Genomic DNA, 14,128 nt, shown 5'->3' with positions numbered 1-14,128 from the left:
TTTGATAATTTCTTTTTCATTGTAAATTACAAGATCTTATGTGACCCTCGCGCGGGCAGCTCTCTTGCGCAGCGTATTGCTATTGCAATACAGCGCGGAGATACTGCCTGCGTGTTGGTACCCCTGTCTAGAGGTCTAAATTTGAATATATTTTTTTTTAATCTTGAATTTAGAATAGTTTCTTTTTTATATTATTAAATAATATTAGACATAATTGTGCCGTGTGGTTCCCGGCACCAATACAAAAAAGAATAGGACCACTCCATCTCTTTCCCATGGATGTCGTAAAAGGCGACTAAGGGATAGGCTTACAAACTTGGGATTCTTTTTTAGGCGATGGGCTAGCAACCTGTCACTAGTTGAATCTCAATTCTATCGTTAAGCCAAATAGCTGAACGTGGCCATTCAGTCTTTACAAGACTTTTGGCTCTGTCTACCCCGCAAGGGATATAGACGGGACCATATGTATGTATGTATTTTATTTAAGAAGTGATTCAGCTTCATTAAAGCATATTTTGTACAATTCATTACATTCATTTTATATATTCAATCTAATTACTATTCGTAAGTAATTAGTATTTTTCCTTTTTACTTCCCTGTACATTTTAGACTTTAATTACATACTGCCTCAATTACTTACGTTATCTAAGGAAGGGTGTTATTATATATGTATGATCTTTTACCTTTATTACTTTTCTTGGGCACTAAGCGAAGTACGAATTCGCTATATTATTAAAAACCACTTCTTTTTATTTGACAAAGATATATTTAGCCTGCCATAAATATCACGTCTCTGTTACAGAATTAGTTTGTGGAGTTCTTAGACCATCTACTTAATTACAAATAATCGTGCGAGTGCCGTGTGGTTCCCGGCACCTATAAAAAAAGAATAGGACCACTCCGTCTTGTGCCCATAGATATCGTAAAAGGCGACTAAGGAATGGGCTTATAAACTTGGAATTCTTCTTTTAGGAGATGGGCTAGCAACCTGTCATTATTTCAATCTCAATTCTATCGTTAAGCCAAACAGCTGAAAGTGGCCTATCAGTCATTTCAAGACTGTTGGCTCTGTCTACCCCGCAAGGGACATTGATGTGATTGTATATGTATAGATATGAAATGATAGGTCAAAACTTCATCCATTCCTTTCTCAGTTCCCTATTCATTAAAATAAGCTCTATAAAAACGATACATTTAATCCGATTTCCATTCAAAATAAATTTGAATAGTTATTCAGTATTGTTTCGTTGCTATTCACAAAGAAAATTAATAAAAGGTAACCGTGCGATGTGAAGGTTTTCAGCGAAATTTAATAGCTCTTTTGTGTCGAATATTGTTTGTTAAGTCGATATGTTATGGTATAGTTTTATGTGAATATGTTTATCATACATACATATAGTCACGTCTTTATCCCTTGCGGGGTAAACAGAGCCAACAATTCCTCAAGATCAATTAATACAACAAGATCTTAATATAACTTCTAGGAGACGCGCTGTAACATCACGTCATTATGGTTTACGGGGTAGACAGGGCCAACAGATCCAAAGGCCACATTTATAGTGACAGATTACTAGCCCATCACATTAAAGAAGAACCTCAAGTTTTGAACAAAAAATCTAAATTAAACGACGTCGACCACATCCATACATATAATTACGACTTACGAGGTATACAGAGCCTTGAAAAGACTGATAACCCACGTTTAGTTTTATGGCTTTATGATGGAATTGTGAATGAATTAATGAATTAAATGTACTCGTTACGAGGCGCGAGTGTCTGGAACGCGGTACAAATGCGCGACTGTAAAATTCAGCGTAACATCACTTAAACAAGATCCGTTTTCAGTATGGCGTTATATTTAAAAGTTTATCCCATCAGCTAACACAAACAAAATAAATGTTTCCGCGTGTTCTTGAATCTATTTCTGACTTTTTATAAAATTGTTAGGGTTTATTCTCATTGTACCTAGTTATAACGAAAATTAATTAATCTTCTATTTATGCAATATACACTGTTTTAGTATTTACCTTATAAGTGAGTTTGTCTTACACAATGACAGGAAGGCTAGACTAGCCCACACAAATATTAAGGTTATATCTAACAGATGTGTTCTTAAGGCATAATATTTAGGATTGTATTCTGGGTGATGTATTGTAGGCAACCTTCTTGGTATACGCCATAGCAACGGTTGCTATGATTTTGTTTGTTAGAGATATGTCAAAAATATTTTTTTATTGTTAAATATTCTTAATTTTTACGATGTATTATATAGACATTTTAAACTGATTATTTTCTCCACTTTCCTCCTTCTATCTTCTGTAGGAATAACTAACTTTAATAACTATACTTCCTACAGTATGATAATGAAATATTTGAGCCAGGTAACTGAATGTGTAACCATGATTCAATACGGGTTAGATTCTCTTACAAAGATTGTGGAATCCAGGATCCATGGTCAAGATCTTACCCTGGGCTCCTCTCTAGAGTGGTGAGGATGCAACCATGACTATAGCCAGAAGGAAGAAAAAGAGAGAGCATTCATTGGCAACAAAAGGAGTAAACCCATGACAAAATGAAGTAACAGTATATGTGTAAACACTGCCCAGACGTTTCCAAACAACACGCCGCATACAAAACTATATCTAACAAGTATCCTATGACTTCCAACCTAAATCCCTTGTTATAAGACGTGATCTAATAAGAAACTAACCCATACTGATTTATGAGAGAAAATGCTTTTGTTTGAGAATAAATAAGGAAGGATTTATGAGATTATGTAGTGGGTAAACGTTTATTATGTGGGCTGTATTTGGGTAACGATAGATGTAAGAGTAATTATGCTTAACAATAGCTCATTGTAGATCCTTGTTATGGCAATGTTGGTTTATTTTCCAACGTGGGTGACTTAGTCAAGCCTTCGTGAGCACGAGGGGGTTCACCCCTAGCCATTCCATGGTAACAATCATTGGATGTCGTAAAAGGCGACTAAGGGATAGGCTTATAAACTTGAGATCCTTATTTTAGGCGATGGGCTAGCAACCTGCCACTATTTGAATCTCAATTCTATCGTTAAGCCAAACAGCTGAACGTGGCATTTGAGTCTTTTCAAGACTGTTGGATCTGTCTACCCCGCAGGGGATATAGAGTGATTATGTTTATGTATCTACATAATAGGTATGTGAAGAAATATGTAAGGCAGAGCCAACAATCTTGAAAACAATGAATAGCCTCGTTCAGCTGTATCGCACCATTCAAATTAATATCAATAGTAATCAATAAATTACCACAGTAGGAAAGCAAAATAATATTGAATAAACTGAAGCAAATATCGTAAAATCGAATAAGATGTATCATTTTAATATCAATGCAAATTAGAAACCGCTTGTGTTGTAGTAACATCAAATAGTAGTCTTTCAAATGCATTTACTATTCAAATAATCGCGTATTATACGTTTCGCGAATGGCCGATCACAAAACAGAGCTATTAATTTTCAAACGGGTTTGGTTTCTCTCATAGAAAGCTTTGTAGCATCGCGCGATATATCATTATATTCAACGTTTGTTCCAGATCTATTTGTGGGTCTAATTTACGTGTTCGTGGATATTCTGCAGAAGATCACAATAGCTTGGCTGGCCGGAGAGTTTATGTGCAAAATGGTTAAGTTTTTACAGGTATAGGTATATTTTCATTTATTTTTTACTCACTAAATACCTTTTATTGCTACTATTATTATATTATGTGAAAGAAACTCTGTCTGTTTATCTGTTACGCTGTGATGCCTTAAACACTGACCGATTTAAATGAAATTTTGTACAGAGATAGAGCGAAAGGAGGAATCTCTGGCAGACATAAACTTTATAGGTTAAAAATAATGTAAACAAATAATTCAAAAAGGTGACTCAGTTTAAACTGTCCTGCACTTTTACAACAGTCTGTGAAAAATGTGTAAAGATTCAATGAATTTTTTTTCAAACTTTCACTGTAAAATAATTGAAATCCGTTTCTAGTGTATATGCTCCTATTTTCTGCTGATTCCGCTCAACAGCAATAAATAAAAATATATATTTAATTTGGTTTCGTCACTAATGTTTTCCGCAAGCATTTTCAACATACTTAAGTGATTATTTACTTACTTACTTCGGCCTCAGTGGCGCATTGGCAATACGCTCATCTGTGACATCGGAGATCCCGGGTTCGAATCCCGGCCAGGGCATAATGACAAACGGAACTTTCTTTGATTGGCGTGGGTCTTGAATGTTTGTCTATATAAGTATTTATTATTAAATATAGTATCGTTGAGTTGGTATCTTGTAACACAAGTTTCAAACTTACTACGAGGCTAACTCAATCTGTGTAATTTGTCCCGTATATATTTATTTATTTAATTTTTTCATTTCCAGGCAGTGGTGATGTACGCCTCTACGTATGTCCTGGTAGCTCTCAGCATAGACAGATGTGATGCAATCACGAATCCTATGAACTTCTCGGGAAGCTGTGAGTATTTATTTCTTTCTGAGTCTCAAATAGTGCACCTGGCCTTTTAGTCTTTTCAAGACTGTTGACTTTGTCCACCCCGCAAAAGATAAATACGAGTCTGTACGTATGTACTATAACAGTTTTGAACAACGACGCATTTTTAACAAAATCAATATGTAGCATTTAAAAATAAATGGAATGTCCATTTCGAGGGAACAAGGTTTTTGATTGGGTTTTTGCCATTAAAATTAACTGTTACCATAAAATTTTATTCAAACATTATGGTTCAATTTTAAGAATCTGTATGTATCAAAATTAGATATAAATAAGGTATTTATGTTTTTAGATCACGTTCCCCGTAACAAAGACAAAATCATTTTAATAAGCATTTATTTTATAAAATTATGTGCTACTTCTTTAAATATATATTTCACTATTTCCTGGAGTACATTTTTATATTTATCAAACATATTTTTGGTTCTTTAAATTGAATGGCATAATTGTGATTCTGCAAATTTTTCAGCATAATCATAGTTTTGCATATTTTTTTAAATAAAAAAAATATCCGAAAATATGCCTAAAAGTCTATAGTTAAGTATTTTTACAATTTAACTATTCAATAATTATTCATTTTGCAACCTTTTGCATCTGTTTAAATATTTTTTTTTGTAAACAATTTACAGTTTTTTTGACAAGGACTTAGAAAGTAAATATCCCTCAATTTCTATTTTACAATTTCCAGGGAATCGTGCGCGTGGGCTGATAGTGTCAGCGTGGATCATCAGCATAGTGTTCTCCATTCCACTACTCATCCTATATGAAGTCAAAGAAGTTCAAGGTAAGTTTGTCTTTTTACTAAATTTACATTGTATACATACAGCCATACATATAATCCCGTCTATATCCCTTGCGGCGTATTGCCAGAGTCAACTGTCTTGAAAAGACTGATAGGCCACGTTCAGCTGTTTGGCTGAATGATAGAATTGAGATTCAAATAGTGACAGGTTGCTAGCCCATCGCCTAAAAGAAGAATCGCAAGTTTATAAACCTATCCCTTAGTCTTTTACGACATCCATGGGAACAAGATGGAGTGGCCTTATTCTTATTTTTATTGGTGCCGGGAACCACACGGCAAATTTACATTGTATGGCGGAATATATTATATTTACTTTATATTTTTGAAATTTTTTTTTACTGTGAACTGTATGTGATACCCACAGTAATGTGTAGACGAATTTCTACATAAAATGTAGTCGTCCTGACGACCCAAATATTTAGAAAGGAATTTTCGTAGAAGTAACGAATCAGTTCAATACATTTTCTTTTAAGGCAATCCTTTGAGAGAATTGTCAACAAAATATTTTTTTATTCATAAATTCCAAGATTTCGCCTGCCACTTATCTAATAACGACAATAGAATACCTTCCAAATTTATAAAAGACATTTATATCCATTCAATGATAGATCAACTATTCTTCTTTTTCTTAAGCCGCCTTCAGTTTCTTCCATTCTTTCTGCGCCAACGCAATCTCCTGTTTGGTTTCCTTCCTCCCAAAGGTTGACTGGAAGAGATAGCATTAGCGATATGTCCGCCTTTGTACCATCTCTATCTCTTTTGTGCTGTTTTGTATGTTTTACTCTTACGGTGCAATAAAGAGTTTTATCTATCTATCTCATGTATGTGTTCATACTGAAGGCTTTAAACAAAAAGCAAGAGCCGCCTACTCTAGCACGTATTGCAGAAACCTGCAGTCTACTTGGGGAACAGTTGCCTGATCATACCGCCTCCGCTGGGCCCAGGTAGAAGAGGTAGGACGAAGAGATCCTGGCGGAACGTCGCAAAAGATGATATGAGAGCCAATGGGCTGATAATGACGGCCTCTGTGGCGCAGCGGTAGTACGCTTGTCTGTGACACCGGAGGTCCCGGGTTCGAATCCACGAGAAAAGAACTTTTTCTGATTGTCCTGGGTCTTGGATGTTCATTTATATAAGTATTTATTATAAATATAGTATCGTTGAGTTAGTATCTCGTAGCACAAGTCTCGAACCTTACTTCAAGGCTAACTCAATCTGTGTAAAAAAAAAAAATTGAGTATGCAGTTTGTTACCGCTTCTTCTGCACTGACGCCTTGGAAGCGGCAGTAAACTTAGTTTTAAGTAATTTATTTGACGTCAACCAATGTTGTGAAACCAAACGTTTTGACAATTATTAAGCTATATGAAGTATCCTAATAATAGTGAATAAAAATTTTGAATTTGAATTTGGAGGTTGCCAAAGTGGACAAAGAAGCGTACGAAGGCTGAACTCATTTCTATGGACGGAGCAACCAAGAACACGCAGAGATGAGAGAGAGAGAGAGATAGGTAACGCTACAGTTTTATAAAATTGATCACGATCATTGATAAATTTCAGGTCAACTCCAATGCTGGATAGAGCTAGGAACGCCGCAGAGGTGGCAGATTTGGATGACTTTAGTTTCCACTATGATCTTCGTACTGCCGGCTCTGACCATAGCCGCTTGCTACGCGGTCATCGTTCTGACGATATGGACTAAAAGCAAGGCTGTTGTAATGAGTCCACCGATAAACTCTAGAAGGACGAAGACCATGAGAAATGGTGAGTTATTTCTTTCAGTAAGCTAAAGTAATTAGTGCCGTGTGGTAACGTTAAAACTTGTTTCTTTATAGTAAATTATTTTTAAAGTTGGATGGTATTTTAATGCGACATTTTAAAGTGCGCTGACAGAGAAAAATGCCAGTAGCGGTAATTTTATTTTAAGTTAATACTAATACTTAATAATATAAAAGTATTATTGGTATGTACGTAGTTGAAGATCCAGAATAACATATCGCACCTCCGGTGCGACACTGTCACTAATGCAAAAATTGCAAAAATGAGTTACATATGTAATAACTCTCCTTATGTTTCCCTTAACTTGGTGCGATAACGTTACTTTTGTAGTACACATAGTTACCGCAGTATAAGCTACTCATCTTGTAAAAATCTTCAAATATGACAATGTTATGGGAGTTTTAAATGCTTCTCTTTTAAATTGTGTTTTTGCATAAGTGACAGTGTCGCACCGGGGGTGCGATATAGGCTACGTTTTATCCCGGAGTTCCCGCGGGATTGATAAGGTTTCCTTGCGGACGAAGTCGCGGGCGGCCTCTAGTAATGTATAAAGGGGTGGCTCGCAGTCTATCAAATCTTTGATGAAAAAGAAAATAATTTTTAAAGAATTTTTTTCAATATTTCCAGGACAAGTGGAGAGTGATCTGGATTCGAGACGAGCGAGCTCCCGAGGGCTGATACCGAGGGCGAAAATTAAAAGTGTTAAAATGACCTTCGTGATTGTTTTCGGTAAGTTTTATTGGATACTAAGTATTAATAAAAAAAGCCACAGAAAATGAGATTTGTCTATGGATAATTAAAAATAAAATGGCCTTTCGAACTAATTTTAAGTAATTTATTTGGCGTCAACCACTTTTTTGAAACCAAACGTTTTGACAATTATTAAGCGATATGAAGTATCCTATAATAATGAATAAACTTTTGAATTTTGTATTTTGAAATTGAACTACGTATTTAAAACTATAATGAGGACTAACTCAAACTCGAGGAAAAATGGTCTGAATATTAATAAAATGGAATTGAAATGATAAAAAAATTAACAATAAAATTTAAAAATAGTGATGAGATCTTAAAAATGTTGTTAAAATTTTGGCCTATCATATAAATTTATTTACTAGGTTCATGACCTTGTCATTCAATATCCATCCATATTCTTGTAAAACAAAGACAATACTAAACAATATAAAGGTGTGAATTACCTATTAATAACCATTAAGCTATTTCCCCTTATTTTCTTATTATCACTTGGATAAGTAGTGAAGTGACGTAGTAGTACGAAGTAGCTTACTTTGATCTTTTTAGCCAACTCTTGAATTGATGTCAAAGGTCGATCCTGATTTAACTCGCTCAACTTTACTCACTCGACTTACAAGGGAATCGTGACAACCGTTTCTGGTGATAGGAAAAACATTTCTTTTGGATTAATTTTTGGATTTTTTTGGATTAGTCCATGTGCCGTGTGGTTCCCGGCACCATAAGAAAAGAATAGGACCACTCCATCTCTTTCCCACGGATGTCATAAAAGGCGACTAAGGGATGGGCTTATAAACTTGAGATCCCTCTTTTATTCGATGGGCTAGCAACCTGTCACTATTTGAATCTCAATTCTATAACTAAGCCACACAGCTGAGCGTGGCCTATCAGTCTTTTCAAGACTGGTGGCTCTGTCAACCCCGCTAGGGATATAGACGTGATCATATGTTTGTATGTATTAATTTTTAATTTTTAACCTTTTCAGTATTCGTCCTATGCTGGTCACCGTATATCGTCTTCGACCTTCTCCAAGTCTACAACCACATACCTCACACACAGAGCAACTTCGCCATAGCCACTCTCATACAAAGTTTGGCTCCGTTAAACTCTGCCGCCAACCCGCTCATCTGCTGCATGTTTTCCCCTCACATCTACACAAGTTTGAGGTGAGTTTTATCCTAAATTAGATCTAAATCAGTAACAATAAGACCAACTTTTCTATACCCACTCTTGACTCCGTTAAACTCTGCCGCTAAACCGCTCATCTGCTGTATGTTTTCCCCTCACATCTACACTAGTTTGAGGTTAGTTCTATCCTAAATTAGATCTAAATCAGTAACAATTAGATCGACTTTGCCATAAACACTGTCATACAAAGTTTGGCTCCGATGAACTCTGCCGCCAACCCGCTCATCTGCTGTATGTTTTCCCCTCACATCTACACTAGTTTGAGGTGAGTTCTATCCTAAAATGGATCTAAATTAGTAATAATTAGATCGACTTTGCCATAAACACTGTCATACAAAGATTGGCTCCGATGAACTCTGCCGCCAACCCGCTCATCTGCTGTATGTTTTCCTCTCACATCTACACTAGTTTGAGGTGAGTTCTATCCTAAAATGGATCTAAATTAGTAATAATTAGATCGACTTTCTATGACTAAATACCTTAATAGTTTGATCAAGCAAACTTTTAACATTTTCTATTATAAAAAGTCTTGCACTTCAACTTAGCTGTTTCCCAATCTACAGTTTGTTCTGCCATCATACCTACAATTGTTGTTGTTAATGAATGACCTCCTCGAATTCCTTTCGAATGTTGATAGGAATAGCAGTACTGATAAAATGTTTCTACTGGGCTAGCAACCTGTCACTATTTTAATTCGAACTGCTGAACATGGCCTTTCAGTTTTTTGAAAACTATTGGCTCTGTCCACCCTGCAAAAGATATAAGACTAGATAGTATGTATGTATGTACTACTTTGGTAACTTCTCTCAGTAAAATTTATTATGTCGTGACCATTCTAAAAAAAATCAATTTCTTTCTCTTTTTCAGGAGAGTACCACCATACAGGTGGCTATGGTGGGGAAGAGGTCGCAAGAGGCATGGTCGGGGAACTCTTAGGTCAAGGTCTGACTCCACCGCGAACTCAGACCTCCTCAGTTCCACACATGCAAGGAGATCTCATTCTGTTGCTACGGTAATTTTATTCTGTAGTTATTTTTTTCTGTTCTTTATGGTATCTTGTCTCTGAAAATTCTGAAAAAGGTGGTAAGCAAGATGAGTTCCATGTGACGTTGTGTGTTTAAATCCTACTTTCAAACTTATAAAGAACGATGGGCAATGAAAAAACTGAAGTGGGAATCACGAAATATTTATGTCATTGATCTTATCATAGCTTACATCAAAGTTACTCATTCAGTTGTTCGAAAACACACGTTTTTTCATAATGTTTACCCCTTCCGTAAGAGAATCAGTTATTACCAATACCTACAAGTAACAATATATATAAATATTACATTTAAATAAGGGTGCTGGCAAACATGGCTGCAGTATAATTAACATGAGTTATTTCTAATTCACAAGTTAACTTAGCTTAAGATACCTCAACTCCTCATCCACTGTTACAGTGTTTATAATATTAATTGCGTTTGACTTCTTAACTTTGATCTCATGTTGTATAATCCTACTAATATTATAAATGCGAAAGTTTGTGAGTATGTCAGGATGTCAGTTCGAATATTTGTTACTCTTTCACGCAAAAACTACTGAACCGATTACGATGAAATTTGGTATGTAGGTAGCTGAAGACCTAGAATAACATATAGGCTACTTTTTATCCCGGAGTTCTCGCGGGATTGATAGGGTTTCCATGCGGACGAAGTCACGGGCCTCTAGTAACTAATAATTTTCTCGACAACTTAAAAACTTTTCATTTATTTATCAGATACTAAACAGGACACGCAGCGGCAGCGTGTCCCGGCTCCCCGCGGACGCGAGGCGCACCCAGCTCGTGCTGGTGTCGGTGCGCGAGTGACGGCGCGCGCCGCGGGCCTGCGCGCGCGACGTCATGCTCTAGCGGCGGGCGGCGTGCGCGCAGCACGTCCGCTGTTACCGCAGCTCCACGGAGAGGAACCTAGTGTGCTTCGCTTGACTGTAAATATTTAAACTGCAGTGTCTGGAAAGAGGATTAAGGTTCTTCGCCCGACTTGACTGTTAATGCCAAAATATTAGTCAATGTATTTGTTAATGTAGCATTTCGGTTAGTATGTGTAAGTAAAGATTTATGTAATTTGTACAGGTGAATTTGTATTCTTTCGTCCGCTTTTACAGCTCCACGGGAGAGAAACCAAGTCGCTTGATTTGTTGTTGACTGTACCAAACTAGAGTGTCTCTACGGAGAGAAATCATGATCTTCGCTGGACTTGACCGCTAGACTTGACTGTAATTGATAACATATTACTGATTGTTTATTATTGTACAGTTTTTATTAGAACATAAATAGGTATAAATCGTATGAATGAAGCCCAAATAACGTTAAGATGCGAATTTCATTTAAAGAACTAAAAGAACCATGAACTTGTATCAGTACAAACTTAAAGAGAAATTCTAAAGCGAATCGGAGCATTTGTTCGTTCTTATAGTAATTACTTTAGTAAACTTGTGGATATGATAATTACAGGTGGATATGACAATTTTAAAGATGGCGATGAATTAAAAATCAGTTAAAAAACATCTTTAACGCAAGCAATTTAGGCTCCATCGAACGAACAAAGTAAAAAAAAATAACATTTATCAAGTAAAAGTCTTGCTAAACTAGAATTTTATTCGTCGACACCTTTCTCAGATTTCTTCTTATATTTATTTGAAACTTCCACTTCTTGGTTTTTATGTTTTAAAAATTATCTCGCAATTTCATTATTAAGTCTGCGCAAACGTGCTTAATATTAGTACAAAAATTGTATTTATTATGTAGATTATAAATGTCATAAAATCACATACAATATTGACTTAGAGTTTCTACGGGCTTTTATTACGAGACGGAAACCCGTGTTACTCTAACAAATTATATACATGTATATTATATATATTGTAAATAATTTATTTAACTGACAAATTAAATATTGACAGAATAATAATTAAGTATATAAGAATATATTTATTTTTTGTTAATAAGGTGACGATGTTTTAGAAAAAAGATGATGTACCAGATGTTGAGATACCTAACTTTTTATAATTATGCCTACTCTTAAACGGGGTAGACTTTGTTCGTATAATTAAAAAATAAATGGTAAAGTTTATTGTAAATACATATATAATTTCAAAGTATATGGTTTAGCTAAATAACCGAATACCCAAATAAATAAATCACAACTTTAATTCAAATGCATTTAATATGACCAAAGATTAGAATTATATTCAATTAATTTTTACTTGTTCATTTGTTAGTCTTCTTTTTTTAAATATAAGTACATGTTATTTTTAAAACACATTACTGAGAAAACGTCATACATTTAATGACACAAGTGGTCACTCTCTGTCTGATATTAAAGCAATCTTTTCTTACCTTTAAAGTATAAAACGGAAATGAAGTTTAAATTATGAAATAGATATTAAATTTTAGGCAATAATCTTCAACCACTTACTACCATATGGAAAGAAAAACAATGCAATACAAATTATCTTTATTGCCCGTAAGCAAAATATACATGTGTAGTAGAAACATACATTATGAATATGTTGAGCAAAGGCGGAATTATCGCTAAGCAATCTCTTCCAGCCAACCTTTGGGTAGTGAAACTATACCGTCTTACAAAATATATTTTATTTTTATTATCATTATTAATCCTAATATACTTTGATTTTAAATTACATAACTTTAGTAGTTAATATAATTTTCTATAATGGACTCACTTTTTAAAAACAACGAATTGGTGTTTGTAAAATAAAAGTAATCCTATTAATATTTTAAATGCGAAAGTTTGTGAGTATGGATGTTTGTTACTCTTTCACGCAAAAACTACTGAACCGTTTACGATGAAATTTGGTATGTAGGTAGCTGAAGACCCAGAATAACATATAGGCTACTTTTTATGCCGGAGTTCCCGCGGGATTGATAGTATAGATAACCTATTCTTTTCTAGATGCAATTCAGGCAATTGTCAATCTATTTATTTAAAACGTAAAAGATTTTCAATATTGATATGAATAACTTCAAGGTCGCAGAGACTACATAAATTAACAAACTTGGTAATACTTGGTAAAAAACTGAGTTGCGAGACTAGGCGTTTTTTTACCGGATGTTCTTAATGGGATATTGTATAATAATAGACTTTTCTTAAAAAAATTAAAAATTATGTTACTTAAAAAATTCTTAAAGCACGCAAAGAAATTATGGATGGCTTTATTTTTTATTTGCCTCTTGATACGTGCTTATGCGGTACTCTCTTTATTTTGTTAAAATCTTTTTTTCATATGTAAATAAATGAAGTTAATTTTTATAATTGAACAAATATACCTAATTTTATTACACGGGAACTTATAATACCTGTTAATATAATGAACTATGATGTAAAAAATGTAAAATTTAAGGTTCAGGTCTTACTTGAATGAGGCTAAATTAAAAGATATAATACACTTAGTTATGTAATCATAAAGTACAATTATTTTTGTACTGAAAAAAATGTATATAAATTGTGTTAATTATATATTCAGAGAATTAATAAATGTGTGTATCGGTTACAAACGTGGGAGTTTTATTTTTTGAAATTGTCTACTGTTGAGAATTCCTAAAATAGTGAATATGCCGTTTTTTTATTGTAAGTTGCTTAGATAATTGATTTAAAACTCTCGTATTTAATTATATTATTTTAAAAATATTACACGCATTAAACGCGTACTTAGCAATGTTACAATGATCCGTGGAAAATTCTAAAGGAAAAATCGCACTCTTAAAATTTTACATAGAACTGTTGAAATCCGTTCAACCGTAAAGATAAAATTATGTTTAGAAATCGATAATTTTCATGGAACTATAATAACTGGATATGACATTTTTAAAGATTCTTTGATTATTTCAAACAATTTTTATGTCATATATCTTTTTTATATTGATTACTATCGTAAAAAAGTAGGTGGCAGTTCAGTCTTTTCAAGACTATTGACTCTGTCTACCCCGCAAGGGGTATAGACATGACTATTTGTATGAACGTATCCTTTTTTTTTTTACTTACAAAATTATAATAATAATAAAGCAAAAAGACGT

General features: G+C 34.3%; 1 protein-coding gene across 2 annotated transcripts in view; it reads left to right on the top strand.

Annotated features, from left to right (window-relative positions):
• Positions 1-12,384, top strand: part of LOC106130232 (cardioacceleratory peptide receptor) — a 103,958-nt gene extending 91,574 nt beyond the window's left edge. For both annotated transcript variants that reach the window (XM_013329029.2, XM_013329027.2), the window contains exons 5-12: positions 3,569-3,672; positions 4,402-4,495; positions 5,220-5,315; positions 6,892-7,095; positions 7,738-7,839; positions 8,849-9,029; positions 9,919-10,063; positions 10,811-12,384. In XM_013329029.2, the coding sequence (XP_013184483.1) occupies positions 3,569-3,672; positions 4,402-4,495; positions 5,220-5,315; positions 6,892-7,095; positions 7,738-7,839; positions 8,849-9,029; positions 9,919-10,063; positions 10,811-10,900 (1,016 nt within the window). In that variant the 3' untranslated portion in view covers positions 10,901-12,384. The remainder of the gene's footprint in view (positions 1-3,568; positions 3,673-4,401; positions 4,496-5,219; positions 5,316-6,891; positions 7,096-7,737; positions 7,840-8,848; positions 9,030-9,918; positions 10,064-10,810) is intronic.
• The last annotated feature ends 1,744 nt before the right edge of the window (positions 12,385-14,128 follow it).

The sequence above is a fragment of the Amyelois transitella genome, chromosome 7 (assembly GCF_032362555.1).
Source record: "Amyelois transitella isolate CPQ chromosome 7, ilAmyTran1.1, whole genome shotgun sequence".
NCBI classification, from domain to species: Eukaryota; Metazoa; Arthropoda; class Insecta; order Lepidoptera; family Pyralidae; genus Amyelois; species Amyelois transitella.
Note: the sequence above shows the minus strand (reverse complement) of the source record. Positions and strands in the feature narration are given on the sequence as shown.